This window comes from Daphnia pulicaria, chromosome 10 (assembly GCF_021234035.1).
Source record: "Daphnia pulicaria isolate SC F1-1A chromosome 10, SC_F0-13Bv2, whole genome shotgun sequence".
Classification (NCBI taxonomy): domain Eukaryota; kingdom Metazoa; phylum Arthropoda; class Branchiopoda; order Diplostraca; family Daphniidae; genus Daphnia; species Daphnia pulicaria.
In genome coordinates, this window is record NC_060922.1 from 3,490,534 (window position 1) to 3,511,007 (window position 20,474).

At 44.5% G+C, this 20,474-nt stretch overlaps 1 protein-coding gene across 4 annotated transcripts in view; it reads left to right on the top strand.

Annotated features, from left to right (window-relative positions):
• The first annotated feature begins 6,750 nt into the window (after positions 1-6,750).
• Positions 6,751-20,474, top strand: part of LOC124314393 (chondroitin sulfate proteoglycan 4-like) — a 30,713-nt gene continuing 16,989 nt past the window's right edge. For all 4 annotated transcript variants that reach the window (XR_006911201.1, XM_046779521.1, XM_046779522.1 and 1 more), the window contains exons 1-3: positions 6,751-7,744; positions 19,115-19,421; positions 20,112-20,331. Coding sequence is in view for 3 of the 4 variants with exons in the window: in XM_046779521.1 (XP_046635477.1) it covers positions 7,648-7,744; positions 19,115-19,421; positions 20,112-20,331 (624 nt within the window). In the remaining variant the exon portion in view is untranslated. The remainder of the gene's footprint in view (positions 7,745-19,114; positions 19,422-20,111; positions 20,332-20,474) is intronic.

Consider the following 20,474-nt stretch of genomic DNA (forward strand, 5'->3'; position numbering starts at 1 on the left):
GAAAGAGAGAAAGAGAGAAAGATAGAAAGAGAGAATATAAGAAAGTAGGAGGAGTCTTTGGAGGCAATTCAACATGATTGGAGACCCCAATCCAAATGTTTCGGGGTTCCCTCCTTTTCCCGATCTGTTTTTTTCCTTCCTCCGGGGCTGCTGGTTCTTATGCCAGTTACCATCATTGCGTTAGATCTGCTGGGGGCTGCCAGGACGAAAAGAGATGGGGGATATCCATCCGGAAGAGGGGGGTCGACCCGGCCGCCTGCCATGGATCTAGTCCACGGCGCATCGCAAACGACGTCCGGTTTCACGACGAATGTCAGTACAGCGTCACAGGAAAGCCGAAGAAGAAGAAAACAAAAGAGTCTAGCACAGCAAACTAGACCCCATCAGTGCTTCTCCTCCTCCTACGTATATATAGCGCGTCCGCAGCACAAACTGTAATGACACCACAGGCTCTGCTCGCCACTGTCCCTCATCCGATCCTCCTCCGAGTACGGATCAGCCGATTGAATAAGCCCCCGACCGACATTAATCCGGTTATTACTTCTTTATTTTTTGGGAGTGTGTGATGCACACAAAGAAACACGTCTGGCCTGTATTTGTGTGTGTGTCTACAACTAATCCCATTGATACTTTGGGTTATTGTTATTGTAATGGAGAGAAAGGGGGGGGGGGGGTCGATCCGCGGGTGATGGAACTTTGCCCGATAGCCGGGCGACTGTGCCATCTGATGGGGCACAATGAACGGAGAGGTCAGCAGCAGCAGCAGTCAACGGGCTGGTGGCGTTTGGCTTTGAATTAGCATCACTAGCGTTCAATGTCGCAAAGGAGATGAGAGACGGAAGGGCCCCCCTATTGTCCCTTTAATGGTCAACGCCAAAAAGGATCGCCCGTGAGAAGCGCGCCAGGATCGAGGACGATATGATAAGACCCGCTCATTGTTCTTCTTCTTCTTCTCTTGTTACAGAAGCAAAGGGCGTGGTTTTGTTTGTACAGAGAGAGAGTAACTCGACTTGATCTCGTGAGCTGGACCTTGCTGTGTGTCAATCGGGAAATAAAAAAAAATATTTAGTTTCGTCGGCCATTGTGGTCTCGTAATTTTCTCCCTTTTCTCTTTTAAAACGAAAGCGATAACGAGAGATAAGACTCTCGGCCGACTTTGCAGGCAGGCAGGCAGACAGGCAGGGGGGTTAAAGGGAAACTAAGGGTCTTAATACTGTTGTGTAGAGAAAAGGATTGATGGAAGGATGCGGAATGAAAAGGAAAATAAATAGATGATACCATCAGCATTCCGTATGATGGGCGCCAAAAGGAGAAGACGAAGACGAAGGGATCTCTGATCTTGTTGGTAACAAACGTGGAGGAGGAAAGAAAGAAAGAAAAATAAAAGAGATAGACGCGAAGGTTGGCGATCGGGAGACATTGAACGATGATGTCGTCTTCCTCCTCCTCTTCTTCTTCTTCTTTTCACGGCGTGTCGTCGACGCGCCGTGGTTCTTCTTTTTCTTCTTCTTCTTCTTCTTCATTGTTCTTTTTTAGACGTCGAAGCTGTACGTATACAATCCCTGGCCGACAGACCCCAGTTGATCAGCAGGGTCTACACGTGTGGAATTGAATCATTTCGCTTCGTTTTATTCTTCGCATCCCTCTTTTACCTGGGAGCCTGGACAGTTTAGTGACGGACGTGAGGGGATATTCCCGGTGAAATGAATTGGAATTCCGTCAGGTGATTTATGTTATTATAAGGAAACGGGCACACAATCCAGCCATGCGAATGCGCCGAGTCTGTCCTGAAACTTTTTTTCGTTCGTTTCCCATCGATTTTTTGACGGTTTGATTGCCACTCCCGAAAAGGGGGGGGGGGGGCTGTAAAAAAGTGGTGTAGAGATTGGATGGATGGAGCTCGGTGGCGGCTCCCGGTTGAATTGTGATTATAATCACACAATGGACGACCTCCCTGCCCCAATCTGTCGTTGTATTTTTATTGCGGGAACTCGCCGATTAATTCAATCAAGGTGCCCAAACGACCGGAACTTTTTCTGATCAGCTAATACCAGAAAAGGGAAAAAAAGCCGAGAAGAAAACTTTTCTTTCTTCTTCTTTTTCTACTTTTTTTCTTGTGTTGGTTTTCCTGGAAATAAAAACGGCACAAACAAAACAGAAAACGACAGGGGGGGGGGGGGGAAATCGTCAAACAGATGATGGAGGAACATGGGCGAATAATAAGACAACCCCACAAAGATGACACGTCACGTCGTTCGCAAAGGCCGGGTTTCGTCCTCTATGAATAAAGATGATATCAAACACATTCACGTTTGCTCTTTTTATTTATTTTTATTTCCTATTTTAGTTGCGGGGGTGGTCTATCCACCCCCGTTCGTCCCGACGCGGTTTGCCCATTGACAGAACTCCGCTCCCATCACGCTTGCGGTTTTCCTTCCTGACAGGTTCATTTCTTTTCTTATTTCTCTCTCTTTCACTTTACACAGATCTTTCTTTTTGTCTGTGTGTCGTGTTTCTTTTACCAGCTGTAAAACCTTTTTTCTTCTTACCGCCGACGTCGTCGTGTGTCGTCTGCAGCGAAAAAAGGAAAAACATTTGGGGGAGTTTTCGGTTTATTAGCGGGTTACGTGCAAATTTTTACTTGGATCTTGTCCATTCAGGGTGAGCTTGATGAAACTCGCTGAGACAAACATTTTTATATGTAAATAATTCTGATCTGTCCAGCGGATCTTGAGCGCTGGCGATCAAACCGCATTTATTGTTTTTTGTGGTTTGGTTTTAGGGACGGGGTTGATTTTGTTTGATTTGAGCGGGTGTTGGAAGGCGGGAAAGGGCGATTTTTAATATCGATATCTTATACGGTGTTTATTAGAATATTTGCGTCGTCTGCTTTTCATTTGTTTCACAATTCACAGAGATTCACACTTCACTTCACAAGTTCACAGCATTAGAAAAAGCAAAAAGAGACAAAGTTTCAGATACATTTTATCATAGAAAACAGAACAGATCACTGGTTTGATGGAAACGTGTACGTGGCTGCAAAAGAAATAGGCAAATAGCAGAACAAAATAGAAATGTGGTCGTCGTGTCTCCATGCTCCCCACTCCATGCGGTTTCTCAGGTAAAGAACTAAAGAAAACTAAGAATACGAATGAAATGATTTTAGGAGCTTATACCGCTTATACAGAAGAATTAAACCTGTTGCAAAGTTGGTGCCCGCGACTACAGTTTCTAGCATCTATCAATGTATGCAATGGCAGATTTTGTTTGCTCTATGTGTAACCTTTATACCTTTGTGCAGATTTAAGGCCTGAGCCAGCCATCGTAACCACTAGATGTGCAAGTATTGATACTGACCGTCATCACCAACAATCTCAGCATCATCAATTGAGTAAAGATTTTTGTTTCTTTTATTAACCTGTGTCCTGCCATGTATTTTAATTGTGCCTGAAACTTTACTAAAAGGGTATTACAGGTAAACCTTAAGTAATCCTGTTTATTATCAATAAGGGATAACCCACTGTCTTCTTTCTAACTTTTCTTTCTACTTATTGTCTCTGCAACATTTTTTTCGTAACCCATTTTTTATTTTATTTTTTAGATAAACAGCAACCAGTTTGATTTGGAAAACTCTGTCCTCGTGTACACCCATGTGTAAGTGTGTGTGTATGCACGATGACCCCCTTTTCCTATCCTGCCTGGCGTCAACTTGACTGAGGATGGAGCACTTGTGGAGGCCTGGCTGTGGATTTCCCGGGCTAAAAAGGTAGGACAAATTATATTTCTTACTTTTTTTTTTTAAACTATTTGGTGGCGTTGGTTACAAAAAGTTACGGAGCACGATTATTCCTGCTAGGCCTTTGACTGCAAGTTTTCTCTCTCCGTTTCTGTTTTCTCAATCAGGGAACCTTAATTAAATAATTCATTTGTAGAGCGACTGCACATCAGGCTTGTTTTATACCTCACAACTTTGTCTGCCAGTAAACAATCAAATTCCAAAAATTGTTTGATTTTAAACACTTCAAACAATGTGCGAAAAAGTCTATAAAATTGTATGTTCAAGAGGGACCTGCCGCCACACAGAATCACCGGGTTTTATCTCATCTCTCGTAACCTAACAGAATTGCCTCGTCATGATGAAAGAAAAAAGAAATCCTCTTTTTTATTTTTTCTCTCCTCCTCCTGTGTCTTGTACACACTACTACGTCTAGCAATGCCAGATAGATATAAATTTTGTTCTATTCTTTTTATTTTTTCGTTCTGGCCTTTTATGTGTGTGTATACCTTTTCCCCCTCTCTCTCTCTCCTTTGGTTGCCATGTACTACGGCCATTAGTAAGTAGTCGTGCTAGCACTGGCTCTTGTGTGTACATCAGTCGAGAGACTCGTCGAAAGAAGAAGAAGAAGAAGAAAAGTGTTTGGAATCTTGACGTGTGTTCCTTACAACAGGCCCAACTCAACCAAAAACGGCTGATGGCCGGACGCTTTAACGATCCGCGTTACAACAAAGTTGGAAATTCCGTTCACGTTTTTGTTTAAATTCTTTTTCTGCCCACCGACGAGGTGTTTGGAAATGCTTGAGTTTGCATAGGACGGACGGACGGACGGACTTTTCGCGGGTACGAATTTATTCCATTTTTCCGCGTATAGCCGGTCGTTCGGTTTTCTGTTGTTGTCGCGTGCGCTTTGGAAGGAAAGCTAACCAGACGGACGGCCTATGCATAACGTAGTACAAGGGGCCCTGTGAATTAGCATCCAGTCGGGATGATTATCCTCTCTCTCTTTCTTTTCTCCCCATAAGAAAAGAACAGATGGAACACCCAACCGATTCTTTTAACCTTTTCGGTTCCAAGTTTTTCCTATTTTTCTTTTCTTTTTTTACGTCTTTCAAGGCTCTTTTTTGATGGATTGCCTCACATTTCTTCGTGCTCGCTTGCGGAACTCTCCTCCTCCTCCTCCGCCGGATGTTTTGACTATTCGAATCATTAAAAGAAAAAAAATTTCTTTTCAAGTATCGGTCGGACGCCCATCTTTTTATTTCAAAAAGGGAATTACGGTCATGTCTTGTAGTAGATAGATCCCGGCGTCGGACACGGAAACATTCCGCGACGTCCCCGACGCTGCCTTGTGCTGCCTCCCCTCCTGGTTCACATGTTTTCTTCGAACCCTCCGATGGAAGGAATAAGAATAAGAAGCGGCTAAAAGGAATGATGGTGGAAGAAAGCTATGGGGGGGGGGGAGGGTATAGGGGGTAGACCTGGCGATATTACATTCCGGACATTTTCTGTCCGGCCATTAAGGACTATGTCATCTCATGACACTGGGACGCAGCTGTGCCTGTGAGGCAGCACAGCACAACAGAGCTCCGTCGTCTGTTTTTCATTTTTTTTCTTTTTCTATCCTCCCATCGTTTTCTGTTTAAAAGCTGTTGCGATTATTACATTTCTTTCACTTTCATTCTCTGCGACAGGCATGCTCGTCTCTTTTTTTTTCACGCCCAGCCGAGACGTGAGTACGTAGGAACTCGGGAGTGACTAGAAACACCGGTAATAGTACCATCATCCGCGGTATTATATGATCCGCCAAATATTCATTTCTCCCAGCTGGCCCTGGATTTTATATTTTTTCCCTCGACTGTACATATGAGTTGGAAATGTGCTGAACAATGGCCAGGCATTGTATAGTACAGTAGTATTTCTTTTATTCCTTTTTTGCCACCAGTAGACCAGCCCACAGGCAAACACACGGGGCTATTCTATTCTGTCGCTATTCTCACATTTGTCACCCTGGCTGGACTCGGGTAGCGGACGTACGTAAAACATCCATTGTATGCTAATTCCGTCGGACGGAATATTGAATAAGAAAAATAAAAAATGGGAGAGAGAAGAGCTCGAATCCGACGTCGCGACGTATGTACAATGTGTGCAACTTGCTGGCCGATCGATCTGTTCGCACACAGCACACACACAGAGCCACACAGAGACAGACGTCAGGAGGCGACTGTGATTGCAAATATTTCACGAGTTAATCAATTCGTGCACGACGACAGTTATGTTGACATTCTCTTCATCCGCCAGTTCCCAAATTGAATTTTCTCCTTTCTCCTCGGCGTTTCCGTAATTAAGTAATGCGTACAAAACAAGAAAAATGGGGGGGGGGGGGGTAGTGTAATTAAATTTTAAAATATGAAAAAAAGAATGTCGTAATCGTCTATTCTAATTTCCCTATTTTGTTTATTTTTATTTATTTCTGGGAAGAAATCCGAGACGAATGTGACAATGGCACCATAAATTACACGGGCCTTGAAACAAATTTGACTCTGTTGCAAACTCAGTGTGTTACATTCAAATTGTGTACGTATTTATGTTGGAGCAAATTCAGGGTCAGCAGCAGTTCGATTCAATAAGAAACTTTTCTTTCTTTTCTTATTTTTAAGTTATTATTATTCTTTTTAAATGAAAAGGAAAAATTTATCGAGTCAAAATGTTTTCTTTTCATTTTTTCGTGGAAGAATAAAATAAAAAAGGGAAAAAATAGGCGATGGCTTGTTGTTGTTGCCGTTACACAACTGGGAAAAGGAAGAAAGAGGAAGAGTGTGATACCCGCCCCCAAATTCACCTCCTTCCCCCCTCCGACCATCTCCCGTTCCTTCCTCCTCCCCACCCGTACAACAACAACACACACACAGAGTCAGTAGACAAAGTTTTCTAGGCAGCCCGTTGCTTGCCACCAGCTCAGTCGCCTTCAGGCCGTCTGGCTGGCAACACGTCCGTTCGGCAGTTTCCAACCGAATTTTTTCCCGTTCAACATCCTCGCCGTTTTGTTTCGGTTTAGCCAGAAAACGAACCCTAAAGGACTCGGGGGGCAACACAAGTCCCGCGTGAGTGTTTTTTCGTTCACGAAACTCGACAACTGTTTCTGGCGTCCGTGTGGTTGTCGTTTTTGGTTTGTTTCAAAAACTGTCGGAATAGAAAAATTTGGTCGAGTCCGTTTTTCTGTCGGCCATTGACACCAAACGCGATCAAGGCCGATTACAACCGACACCGTACAACAAACCACCACCACCACTGAGCCGGCCAACATTCGACCAAGAGAGAGAAGAAAATAGCCGGCCAGCGTGAAATGTGACTGGTGGCTGACGAAAAATAAAACAAAATTTTATTTTTTAGTGTCTGTTGAAAAGACGTTTCGTGAAACTGAACGACAAAACCGGCAGAGTATTTTTTTTTTTTCAGAAGGAAAAACTGTCGTTGTTGTTGTTGTTGTCGCGGTAAAAAAAGAAATCGAAACGGGCAGTTTTTTTTCTTCCGGGCCGGCTAGAGAATCCGTCAGCCGCAGTTTTTATTTTCTTCATTTCTTATTTTATTTATTCGTGCGTGACTTGTGTGTTCATTTCGGTTGGGATGTTTTGTGTTGAGCCCGTGCAATGACTTGCGAGGACTGTCGGCTGCAAAGTGTTTTGTCCGTCGGACCGGCCGTCCAGCGCTGACCGAGAAAACAACCCCCCCAAACCACCCAACAAACTGAAACTGAAAGAAAAATAACTAAATTGTCGTGTTCGTGTGTGTGTGTGTTCCTCTCGTCTAGAGAGAAGAAGAAGAAAAATTTAATTTTGGTTTTCGGGAATACGAGAAAAACTATCGGAGGAATGAAGATGGCGAGAATTTTAATGGCCATGTCAAATCATCCCGTCACGATTATTGTGGTGGCACTTTTCTGGATTTCCCTCAGCGTCGCCGGCGCAGGTATGTAAATGGCTCCCACTTTCAACTATAAAAATGTCGCGGGATATATTACCCCTACTTTCTCGTTCGACTATTCCACAACAAAATTTTCTAGTACCGAAAAAATTCGACCCTCCTTTTTCTTTTTTAAATTTCTTCTTCTTCTCCCGCCGAGAAGAGGAGGAGGAGGCCGGCCGGTCTGTCGGTCATGCTTCTTCGTTATTATCAAAGCGTGAGTTCGTGCTTGTTGATGCGCATCAGCTGTGTCTGTGTGTATTTGTTTTTCTCCCGAAAAACATTTTTTTTTTTTTTTTTTTAATTCATTTCCTCCCGATCGAAATCGATTTCAAATTGAACAACAATAGTCCCGGCTATAACCAACTCCCCGTTTATTTTAAATAAAATAAAAAGGGAACGCGCGCGGTTTTATTTTCTAAATGTCTTCCTCGAGGCTTCAGCTGTGTGCTGTGTGCACTCATCATCACCATAAATTTCAAAGCCCCACACACAACACTTGCCCCCAGTCTCAGGATATGCTTACTTCTCTCTCAATAACAATAAGATGCGAAGAAAAGAAAATGGACATGGCCCGGCCCGAGTGCTGCCAACCCCGTCTTACCCCCCCCTTTTTTTTCTTTTTTGGGTCCTTGTTTTTCGGTACTACTACATGTTTCCCGCAACAGCACAAGGATTGCGTCTAGTTGTCGGCCTGCTGATAGTTTCTTTCCGCCTACTAGGGCCAGCGCTAGTCAGTAGCGGTGTAATAACAATTTGATCTCAATAGTACCGTAAGTCCGCAACCCATTTACACCGTCTGCTCTTTGCGTTTTCATTTTCTGCGGATGCATAACAGATCCAGCTATATTCTACGACCCCTCCGGCTTCGACCAGCCTCTCTCTCTCTCTTTTAGCTATATAAAAAAAATAACATGTCACGATTGATGTGTGAAATTTTTGGACGTCTAAGAGATATGAAAAAAAAGAGCTGCAGACACTTGTCCGCTTCAACCGCCGCCGGCCCTCGACAACGACAATTGACGTCGTCCATAAATTTTTTCGTTTATTTCTTTTTCTCTTTTGCGCAATGATGAAAGACAAACTCTTTTCGTTGTGACGTGATAACAATACATCACACAAACTGTCTACCAGTCTACTAGTGGTGCAGTAGTAACACGTACGTACATGTACATGTACATAGACACTACCAGGCTGGCTGCTGGATGGATGGATATAACTGGATCGACTTTGAGAAATGTTTCCCTTTCGTGACAGCCAACTGCTGGCGAACGGCTTTTGATTTTCTGTTTTGTTTTGTTTCGTTTGTTTGTTTTTTTTACATAAAAAGAGAGTGGGGGGGGGGGGGGAGTAGGCATTTGATTCACGGGCTGATGGTTCTCCTCCGTGTATGGAGCATTGGAGCCATTATGTCATAATCCCGCCGAGCGGGGCGGGATAGCGCTGGCGGCCGCTACTTCTTAATGCAGACGACTTTGTTTTGTCATTTCTCTCTCTCGCCACTCTCCCCTCTTGCTCTCTCAGTCTCTACATTATGTGACTGTGCGTATTGTTGTTTGATTGATATTAATTCACGCTCGAGCGTCGTCGCTGCCGCCGACGTCGGCTGGCGACAAATCAAAAGGAATTATTAAGATCGACCACATTCACCCGCCCATCAAATAATTCATCTTTTTCGCTATCTGTTCAAATTATATAAGCCCCCCGCTCTTTCGTTTGATTTATTAATTAATGGGATACCGTGTGGGGTCCCATTTTTGATTATCATTTCCTATTGGGCGGCTGTTTGGATGAGGGGAGAAAACACACAGAAGAAACAAAATAGAAAAGGGGGGGACAGTTGGTCCCATTTCCGGCAGTCAAAACACACAGACGGACGGATCTCCCTTTTTTTTCATTTGCAGCTTTTACCCTCTTGTTTCCCCTCTAACAAACACAGAGAGAGAGAAACTGAAAAGCTGCAGGACACACATACACTCAGCCGGCACAATATAACCGGTCCTGTGTGTAGTAGTGTGTCTAGTACTTGAGTTTTTCTTCTTATTTTTTCTCGTGGGGGTATTTTTTGGGGGGAAGTTTTATTTTTGTTCTCCGCTATATTTAAATACAGAAATAGAAGAAAAATTTGTTTGGAGGGTGCAGCAGCGGAGGAGAAATAGTTTTGTACCAGAAGAAGAAGTCTGAAACTTCCACCCTATTTTCAATGAGGGGGGAGACAAGAAGGGCGCGGTTTCGAGTTACAGAAATATGTCCTCCTCCTGTCCCCCCCCACTCACCCCCAACTGTTCATATTGTTGGTAAGAAGAAGTAGAAGAAGAAAAATTTTTCTGGCGAAAATAAACAGTCAGAAAAGATCTTTTGAAAATTTTTCCAGTCATTTGACGTATTCTCGATTGGGAAAAATTGTTTTTACTTTTTCCATTTGTTGTTTGGACGGCCCTTTTGCCCGCTCTGTCGGCATACAAGGTAGGGGGAGATTGAACCTTAACTTGGTCACAAGGGTTTATAAGGTTTAGACACAATAAATTGCATTAGCTCAGAAGGAAAACAAGTGACTCTGCTGCGTCTCCTCTTGTCTGTACACTGTAGAACATGTGTGCCTGGATAGAGAGCGTCCGTCTTATTTTTGCCATCAGAGAGAGCCTTCAGCGAAATGTCTACAAAGGCAATAGACAAACCAAACAACATTTAAATATCTCTCTCTCTCTCTTTCTCTCCCACTGTCTTGTGATTCTCTCCCCCTGGGAAACTGTTTGGATCCATCAGAAGGAGACCAGAGTGAGTCTGGAAAACAAAACAAAACAAGCTTCGATACATATAGAAATGCACAGAGAGAACAGTCTGGATAACATGGCGTTGTTATTTCTTGACAACTCTCTTTCTCTCTCTCTCCGCCATTGTATGAAATCGAGTCGACAATTCTTGGACATCAATTCCATCTCCGTCATCCGGCAAAATCTGATCAGCTTTTCTTTTTCTTCTCGACAGCTTCGTTCCGCTTGTTTTTTTCGGTTTGAATTTCTTGGTTGGAGGAGGGAAAAAGGGACGGAGCTGATTTTCTGACGTGCTCATCGACGTACCTCATCTGGTCTCATTTCCCCCTACCACTGTGAACTGTGTGGGTAGGAGAGAGAGACGAGACAAGACAACGGGGCTACTATCGAATCTATTTACGGCCCTTAAATGTTGAGGGCTATAACCGTTATTGCCTGATTGATTTTACGACATTCTATGCATTCAAAAGATCTTGCATATGGCCGGGTATGATTTGGCTTCCCATCTATCCCTCCCTTTTCGGAACGAGAAAGCTCAAAACACATGCGCAATCTACCGATGGGAGATGACAAGCTAATTGGTCGATGGATAGGTTGTCCTATCCGTCCGTCGAGCTGTGAATCGGTGTCATAACCATCAACTGAATCAGTTTGCTTTTTTTTTTGGTTTAAAAAGTTATTCCTTTTGCTTTTATTTTTTGGAGAAAGAATTCCCGACCAAAGGGGCGGCTCTCTCCTTTATCACGAGGAGAGAAAGACGAAACGGCCCAAAAAGTCCAGCACGAGTTTGTTTTTTTCTTTTCCCCTCGTAGCTGGTTCAATCTATCGCCGCCCAGAGGAGGAGGAGCGATACGAAAGATCGTCTATAAAGGAGGCCCCAGTAATTGTGTAGCTGGAAATAGACACTGCCACGACGGACTCACTCTTGTCTACTCTGTGTCCGTCCATCTCTCTCTGTATATTCCATCCCGAAATCAATTGAATCTAATCCGATTATTAGGCGAACGCCCAGCACCTCCCGACGACGGATGGAAAAAACAAATCTCTTGTCCGCTAACATTGTGATATAGAAACTCTGGGGGTGTATATAAAAGAAACAAATGAAAAAGGACAAATGTCCTTATTTAGTAAACAATCGAAGAAAATGAAAATACAAGTGAGAGTTTCTTCTTTAAGATGGACGAGACGGGCCAAAAACAAAAAAGCTCGTAAATCTCTCGACAACTCTCGTTCAGTTATATATATATTTTCTCTTTTGTTTCGGGGGGGGGGTTTTCGATAGTTATTATTATTACCGTCTCTCTCTTTCTCTCTCGCTCCTCCCAGCAGCGTCCGTCTTGTTATCGGCGCGTGTTCCCGAACGCGCCGTCGATCCTTTTCCTTGTTGTTGTAGTATCCGCTCGAATCTGTGGAACGATCGTTGATGTCTGTTGAATCGCTCACTCGATCAAAAACAAAAAAGGGCAGCCCCACAGACTTTCTTGGCCGCCGTTGGGGGGGAAATTCGACGGGTTATTCAATTCGTCTTCGTCCACTACCAGCTCAGCATCACGGACTTTTTAATTACCATTTTTCCTTATACACTGTAGACGAGGAGAGGAGAGGCTAATCTTTTCGATATCTGTTGATTCACTCAATTTGATTTGATTGTGATCGTCCGAGACGCTACGTCATCCATCATGGATGAACACGAAATTCTTTTTCTTTTGGGGGAGGAAAAACTTTTTTTTTCTTTTGTTGTTTTTTGTTTCTTTTAGAAAAAGAAAAAAGGAAGAAAGAATGAAAGAAAAAAAGGGTTGAACAAATAAAAAGAAGAGCTCAAAGTTTATTTGTTGAATGGGAAAAATGGTAAAATTTCCCCGCGTCGAAAAAATTTGAATTTATGAATTATAGGTGACTCGCTCGGGTTATGGGGATTTTCGAGACGTTGAACCTGCATTATTACAAGCAATTGGAATGTATTAAATTTGACTGTCTTATTATATTTATACTCGATAAGCGAAGAAGAAGAAGGAGAGGATTTTAATGGCCGTCATCGAGGTTGTGAGGGACGATGGGGAAGAAATCGCGGTGGTGCAATCTCAAAACAGCCACAGCCACACACACGCGCGCTCATTTTTCTTAACTCGTATTTTATCTCTGGGAAAAGCAAATACCGAAAAAAGAACTCTCGACCCTTTTTAGAAGAGAGAAAGAAAGAAAAAAACAACACAAGACGGCAAGAATGTATTTATATATCATATAATGAAAGAAATGTTAAAACCCGTAAAAGACCGGAGAACACGACTGCCTGCGTGTTGTAGGGGCTCAACGGCCCCGCCAGTTTCGAGTTCGTGGGGGGTTATGAATCACGATTATGACCGACGCACCGTCGCTCGGGTAAAAAAAAAATTGCTCCAGGGGGAAAGAAGAAACTAAAAGAAATATAATCAAAAAAGAAGAGCCCTCATCTTTCTTTTTCTTTTTTAACCTGCCGGTCATCGTTTACACGATGGCTACTGGCCGTCTTACAATCAACGGTCGTCTAACCTATTCAGCGGCCTTTTTTTTTCAAATACGTTTTTGCCGTTTTGTGTGTGTGCGTTAGATCATCTTAAAGTTATTATAACTTATCTATTCGACGTCGATTAGACAATCAAGGCACGCACCAGACGGCCGCCGGCCATCTATACACATTTGAAATGTGAAGCGGGAGGTTATAGACTGCGGGACTAGTTGATTCAACGGCCAGTTCTCAGTCGGAAACGCTCGGCTGACTCCTTTTCGCTTCATTGAGATTTTTTTCCCTTTTATTTTTTATTTTCAAATGGGTTTCCAGTGTCACAAAAAACCGAAAAGAAGAGAAAAGAAAAAAAAGGGAGAATTTAAAAAAGCCAAGAGTGTTGTATATAAATAACTTGGTGAAGCGACGCCACATAGCGAGTCCCGTGTCTCCGGCTGCCAAAGGCTGGCCCACCACAAAACAACCGAAAGAAAAAAGCCAAACGCTCACCCACATTTGTGATGTCTTTGCGCCAGCGTGAACCAACACACACACACACACACAGCACAGCACAACGCACGTGTGTCGCAGAGTCACCGGGAAAATGACGGGAGAGAAAAAAGAGAAAAAGAAAGAAACGGGACGACGATATGCATCAGCATTCAAAAGGGGAGAAAAAGGGTTGCTGTTTGAAAAGTGAGGGGAGGAAATGGGGTTGGAATGTTTAATAGCCGCAACACACACACACGGAGTAGAGAGCGCGGTGCAGTCCAGCACCACAAACAGCTCGACGTGTTTATTCACGCTAACGATGTGAATCGCAGAGTAGAGTGCAACACGCTCTCGCCCGTCTACATACATGTGAATGCCATAGTGGATATGGCCGAGAGAGAAGGGAAAATAAAATAACGTGCGGGATGCAGCAAACCAGCGCGCACGGTCACCTCGCAACCGAAGCCGTTCCAGTCGGCGTGACTCGGTTTCCGCCCGTCTCCCCCCCCCCCCCTTACCAGTCTCTCCTCTCAGCTGATGGGCCTTTGTTGGCTGGGTTTTTTCTATTTTTTAGTAGACCGTGCCCGGCGTGAATCGACGACTCTTAGTCAGGCTTTTTTTTTTTAATTTCCTTTTTTTTTTTTCTTTTCCAAATGGCAATAAAAATCCCGACGCTCGGTTGTTGTTTTTTGGGGTTTTTAAGTTTGTTTTTCCTCCCCTCGTTCGTGTTCGAGTACGTGGAAACTTTATTTTATTTTTTATTTTTCAAGCGATGGGGGGAAAGTAATAGATTTCTTATTTCCGTTGGTTGGATGGTGGTGGAATAAGTTCCTTTTTTTTTACGGGATATACGTACAGCAGCCGACTGGTTGCAGCAGCCTATGAATGCAATTTATAACTGTTGTTGTAGCTCTTTCGTCTTTTTTTTTTTTGGTTGTTGGTTGGATTCTTCCGCGCAGTTCCGGCTCTGCTAATGTGACTAGTCGTCACTCAATTACCGAACTAGCTGAATTACTTTTTGGGCTGGATTCGGCATTCCGCGCGTTGAGAGTGTCATAGTCTAGTTGTTGTTGTTGTGTGGTGGTGGTGATGTTGCATGTGTACGTTTTTATGGTTGTTGTTTTTTCCCCCCCAACTTCTTTGTCGTCTCTTTTATTCGTCGTAGAATTTCCTTTTTTTCCCGGCCGTTTTGTCTTTTTTACTAGCCTCCCAAAAATGCCATTAGGAGCTATACTTATAGCTGCTTTTCTCTGAAATGGACAAAAACTCTTTGCCATACTTGACTGATCTTAAACTTGAAGCCCAGTTTAACGTCACTACTATTTTTCACTGGATGGTTTTTCGTAACACCTGGAATAAGTCGATAGATTCGGTTAATAAAAGCGGATGTTGTTGTTGGAATGATTTGTTCCAAAATGGTTCTGGGCGGGCGACTATATATACTCTATATTATGTGTCCGTGTTGGTCAGCCGGGCTCGTTTCAATTCAATCATGACGCCAGCAACAGCGGCACGTTCGAGTCGATGGTCCGTTGTGAGCGACTTCCGAGCCCTCCATTTCCGGGACAATCTAATGGGCAGACGCAGAGGAGACACACACACACACACACAAAGAGTCCCAGACTGCTGGGATCCCGCCACTGTTGTGCGTGTGCGTAGCTAGTACGCCCGTCTGGGGAAGTGAGAGAAGAGGTGCAAGTCTCTTTCCATCTAACAGTCGACTTCATTTCCGCACCCAATTGGGACAAAAAAAAATAATATAAATAAATAAATGAGAGAAGAAACTTTCTCTTCCGGGCCAGCAACAGAGAAAGAAACCTTAGATCCAATACGCTGTCGACCCCGTTTTCCCTCTTAAATAAAATTTATTTTTAAATAGAAAGAAAGAAAGAAAGAAAGATGATTAATTTGATTTCTTTTGGAAAAACGACCGTTGGGTTTGGGTCGTTAAAAGAAATACGGTGGCCCAAGATAAATCGATTTCGCTCATCATCGCAGTCGTTAATTGGGTTGATGCAACCACGACCACCACCACCACACGTTCTATATTAACAGGGGGGTAGTGCAGAAAAAGCGAAACTATAAGGGTCGAAGAAGAAGAAGAAAATAAAAAAAGAAAACGGGGAGTGAGCTTCTAACGAGCGAAAGGCTTCCATCGCCAACGAGTCAAACCTCATCGTCAGTTCACTTTGTAACTTGCCATGTCCTATGTGTTACGTGTTGTGTATAGACACGCAGACGTTAGAGAAAACTCTCTCTCTATCTTTCTGTTGTATACATATACAAGTATACCAGTATATTTAGAAGGGAGAGAAACGTTTTCCTTCGCCGGTTGGTTGCACACCCAGACGGCGGGGCGCTAATGGCTTTTTCGCGGCTAATTCAAAACTTTGGGGGGAAATGTATTTCTCTGACACTAGCGTTTTATTATAGACACACACACATTTCCTATAGTTGTTGTTTCATTTTGAATATCCTGAAAAGCTTCTAAGACGTTTCGGTCTTGTGGAAATCCAAAGCGGCTTTTATAAAGTTTTATGGAATTTCCTGGAAATCGGCGCCATTTTTGAACGCACACACATGCAAAACACGGAGAAATACTAATACTTGTGTAGACATATGTATAAGAACTTTTTCCTGTTTCTCTCGACTAAGCTGCGACTTTTCGACGGCGAATATCGGTCGAGTTGATTCTACAATTTGTTCCAGACATTGGACGATGCGTGTGTGTGGTCTTGTGTATGTCGTCGAGCTACTTATTGACTTTGTTTGCTTTTTTTTATTTTAGCCCCTCCGTTTAGATGAAAGAAATGAACCCTTTTATTTTTATATTTCCCCTTTTTTGCACGCGTTTCGTTTGATCGTGGACGAATGATTTCTGCAATCATCACGCGGGATTGACATTTTTTGTTTGAAGATTTTGCTCGTTTTTCTTTTTCTCCGAATTAGTAAATGTCCGGTGTTTCGCCAAGCGAGTCGCAGATGAAAGCGGAAATGTTGTCTTTCGGAATGCCATTGACAAGCCAGAGACTTTTTTATTTCATGCCAGAGTGAGTGGCCCAAGAGGAACTGCTGCTGCTGGGCTAGTGCGTGAAGGGTGGAGAGTGGAGAGTGGAGAAGGGGATGTCAAGGATTTTCTTCTTCAACTTGAAAAACTTTAGCGTCCTCCTGCTGTTACTGGCGTGCGCGCTTGAGAGTTTTCTTCTTCTTCTTCTTGTGTGAGGGAGATGAGGGCGAACAAGTCGGTTAAGAAGCTGAACTGCTGGTCTCGGGCGACGGAGGATCCAGCCCCGAACGCGCCGGACCCTTTGCCGAGACGGTGAAAGATGGCTCAACCAGATGGCCATATTGAGAATATTTATTTTTAGAGGGAAGAAGACGGCGGCGGCAGCGGAGAAATGAAACTGGTGTGAAGAGAGAAAGAGAGACTCTCCTTCGATTTAGCCTTCATCTCTTTCTCTCTGTGTGGATGTGTATGTGTACAGATGGACGTGCCTTTTTTTACGACTTTTCTTTTATTATTTTTCTCCCAAAAAATTGTTTTTTTTTATTCGATTTATTTCTTCTTGCTCTTCATCATCATCAACAGTTTCGCTGGCCGCCAGCTATCGACGCAGCTGGGAACATACACACAGGAGTCGAGCTTCTATTTGACTTGGCTTTTCTGTCAACAAAGGCTCGTCGGCCAAAGATAATTCTGCAACCTCAAAATATTCATTTTTCTCTTTTTGCACTTTTTTCAAACTCCATCTGGTGTGTGTGTGTGTGTGGCTGGCCCGTTGCGGTTGGACATATTGGGCGATTGAATTAATCGGCGATTCGATTAAGGCCATTATTTCCCCCGTCCCGTCGCATCGATGTACATAAGATGCGTAATAATAATAATACTAATAATAATTCACCACCACCCACATATTTTGGCACAAGTGCCACATATCGATTAGTCCAGCAGGAGCAGCAGCTTCGTGTGACAAAACGAGATCCTATATATCCCTGCCCGGTCCTCCCTCTAGTCGCCCATCTCCGCCGTGTCCGCTCACCAAACGGGCACGGAGAAAGAGATTCCCTTCTCTTTCCTTTTAGCATGTGACTTTTCCGATGTCTCTGCGTCACCACACACTCACACACACAGACCGGATTTTCCTTCTCCTTGTTGTCCTTTTTGGATGGAGGACGGGGGGAGAGATGCAAATGCGTCCGCCCATCTTTCGGCACCGGCGCGTGCCAAGATAAAAAAAAAGGACCGGGCAAACAAAAGGAGAGACGGTGGCGGCGTCGGAGGGGTCGAGAGTTGCCGAGTTTGAGGGGGCGAAACCCGCCAAAACCGACGGCCCGATGAGAATCTACACAAGGAAGAAAAAAAGGAGCTGAGCCCCTTTGGCAGATTATCACGCTGCTCCGCCGAGAAATCCTGCCCGACCCACACACGTCGACGGGCGGCCTGGCTCTGCCCGACAATTGTTCCGTCGGCTCAAAGTGCCGGATCGCCAAACCCAAAAACCGGACGGTGCGGAAAAGAGAAGAAAATGAAAAGACGTCAGCTCTTCTTCTTCGGTTGGCCAAATATCGACGGAATAAAAAGAAAAAACGACGTCAAAAGGAAATCAATCGAAATTGTCGCCCTCCTCTTTTCTCTCTTCTGTCTTGTGATTCATTTTGCTGTGATGACCCAACGCGAACGAACGAACGAACGTCACATGGCGCGGACGTGATGGCTCCCCCCTCCACCCATATAACTGCATTGCGAAAAGAAGCGGATGGATAGCTCCTCCGCCGCCGAGGCCCGGGCTTTCATCTTCCACAGTTTCGGAACGTGTCGACTCTCCTCTTCAGTATTTAACGAAAGAAACAAAAAAAGATTTTCTCTTCTTCTCTCTTTTTTTTTTTATTTTTCGTTTTGTTTCTTTCGTTCGCAACGGAGGAAATCGAATTTCTTCATCCGAGAAAACTGGGAAATATCACCGCGCTGATGCGCATCGTCTGTCTTTGCTGGATAGATCCAATAGTCTGAGAGAAAGGAGTGAGAGAGATGCAACCGTCCGTCCGTCCGATGATTCCGCTACAGCGACGAAACTCGTCGGGACCGAGTGTCTTTTCACGTTTCACAATTTGGAAAGAGTCGCAGCCCGGACGGGCGGGCGGGAAAAAAGAGAAAAAAAGGGGGAAATAATCCATCGGAAGCGATGACGCGGATATGAATATAAGAAGGAGGAGGAGGCGGGTGTGGGCAACACAAGGGGTGGTGGGGGGCTCGTTTTTGATCTGCGTTCCCCCATTCGATATTAAAGGTCCGGATGAGTCGGCCATTGTTGACGCCGAAAGAATTTTGTATCGCCGTTGTTATGGCAACCGAATTTGGAAATAAATTTCTCCCCTTTTGATTCCGTCATTTTTCGACAGTCAGCAAAATTTAGCATTTCATCTTTTGTCATACCATTGTCATACATTACCCAGCGGCTATGAATTAAACACTGACTTTGATCCGACCGGAATTAGACTACGTTGTGAAAAATAAAAAAATGAATCAATTTCCAAGTTTAATGGCGTCCATTCAGCAGATTGATTGATCATAACGGTGAGAAGTACTCAATCTAATTTTTGTTTTCATTTGATTTCGTTTGATTGCAGCGTCTTTTTACGGATCGAGTTACATCGCTCTGCCGCTGCAGGAGGCCCGCTCGACGACGGATCTGAGCTTCCGGTTCCGTACGTCGAGGCCGGACGCTCTTCTTTTCCTGGCGGCCGGACGGACCGACTATTGCCTGGTGGTGCTGCAGGCGGCGGCCCTCAAGGTGCGCATCAACCTGGGAGCCGGCGAAGCGGAGGTGGCCACCCCGCGCGGCCTCCGCCTCGACGACTTGGCCTGGCACGACGTGCGCATCCACCGCAAAGACGCCGATTTCACGCTGACTGTCGACGGCCTTCACTCATCCAAGTAACAACAACAACAAAAATCTAAAATAAAATGACATAATCGACCGTGACAGATTTTTTATTTCTTCACCCCATCTTCTCTCCGCACATCCTCCCGAATTCAACTTGTTCCAACAATCCCTCGCTTTATTATTTATTCATCCCGTCTCTCGGGCAACACATCCATCTGTCCCACCCTTTTTCCATCTCCGCTTCGAGGAGGAGGATGGAACACCCTCTGTGTATACATTCAATTACACGATATATGCCCGTTGAAGCCGCGTCAGTCGATTATAGCCTATTGAAATGGCATCCGACAGCGGCGAGAAAGGCTCGTTAGATTGCATTACACCCAACACGTCTCTGCCCGTCTTGCCCGTCCTTTCCTCTTCCTCCTCCTACACACGCACAGATATTCAGTTATTCACACTGTTGAACCGTTTGCCATTGCCTATTCGGTTGAGGGCCGGGCGGAAGGGACTCTGCGACCTTCTGAATTTGATTTGCCCGTCTGTATGTGTGTGTGCTTATGGATGTACTAGACGCGTTAGAACTGCCCACGTTCATCTATCTCATTTCACATCACCCAAACTCCCACGCTGATAGAAATTCAAACCCCGGCCCGTTTAGATTTCCGCTCCAACGAGCCAACCGACGGCGGCCATGCAGTCTCCATCTAATAATAATAATCGCGTGCGTTTTTATCTTTCAGGTTGAAATTGCCCGGCCGTTTCTACGAGCTCAACATTCACTACGGACTCTTTGTCGGCGGACTCGGCGACTTTCGCGAAATTTTTCTAGGACTCTGGGACAACTTTCGCGGATGTCTCAACGACCTCCAGTACAACGGCGTCGACGTTTTGACAAAAGTCAAAGACCGCGACAAGACCATCGCCGGCGGCGCATCATCCACCTCGACGGCCGTCGTCCAGGTAAACAGCAACCTTCCCTATTATTTTATTGCGCATAAAAGAATTAGGATATCGATGCGTTTTCCCGACTGGGGGGCGTTTAGAGAGAGTAGACGGTAGTCGTCGTCGAGATGCGCTTGTCTGTGTGTGTGTGTACGTTTCAA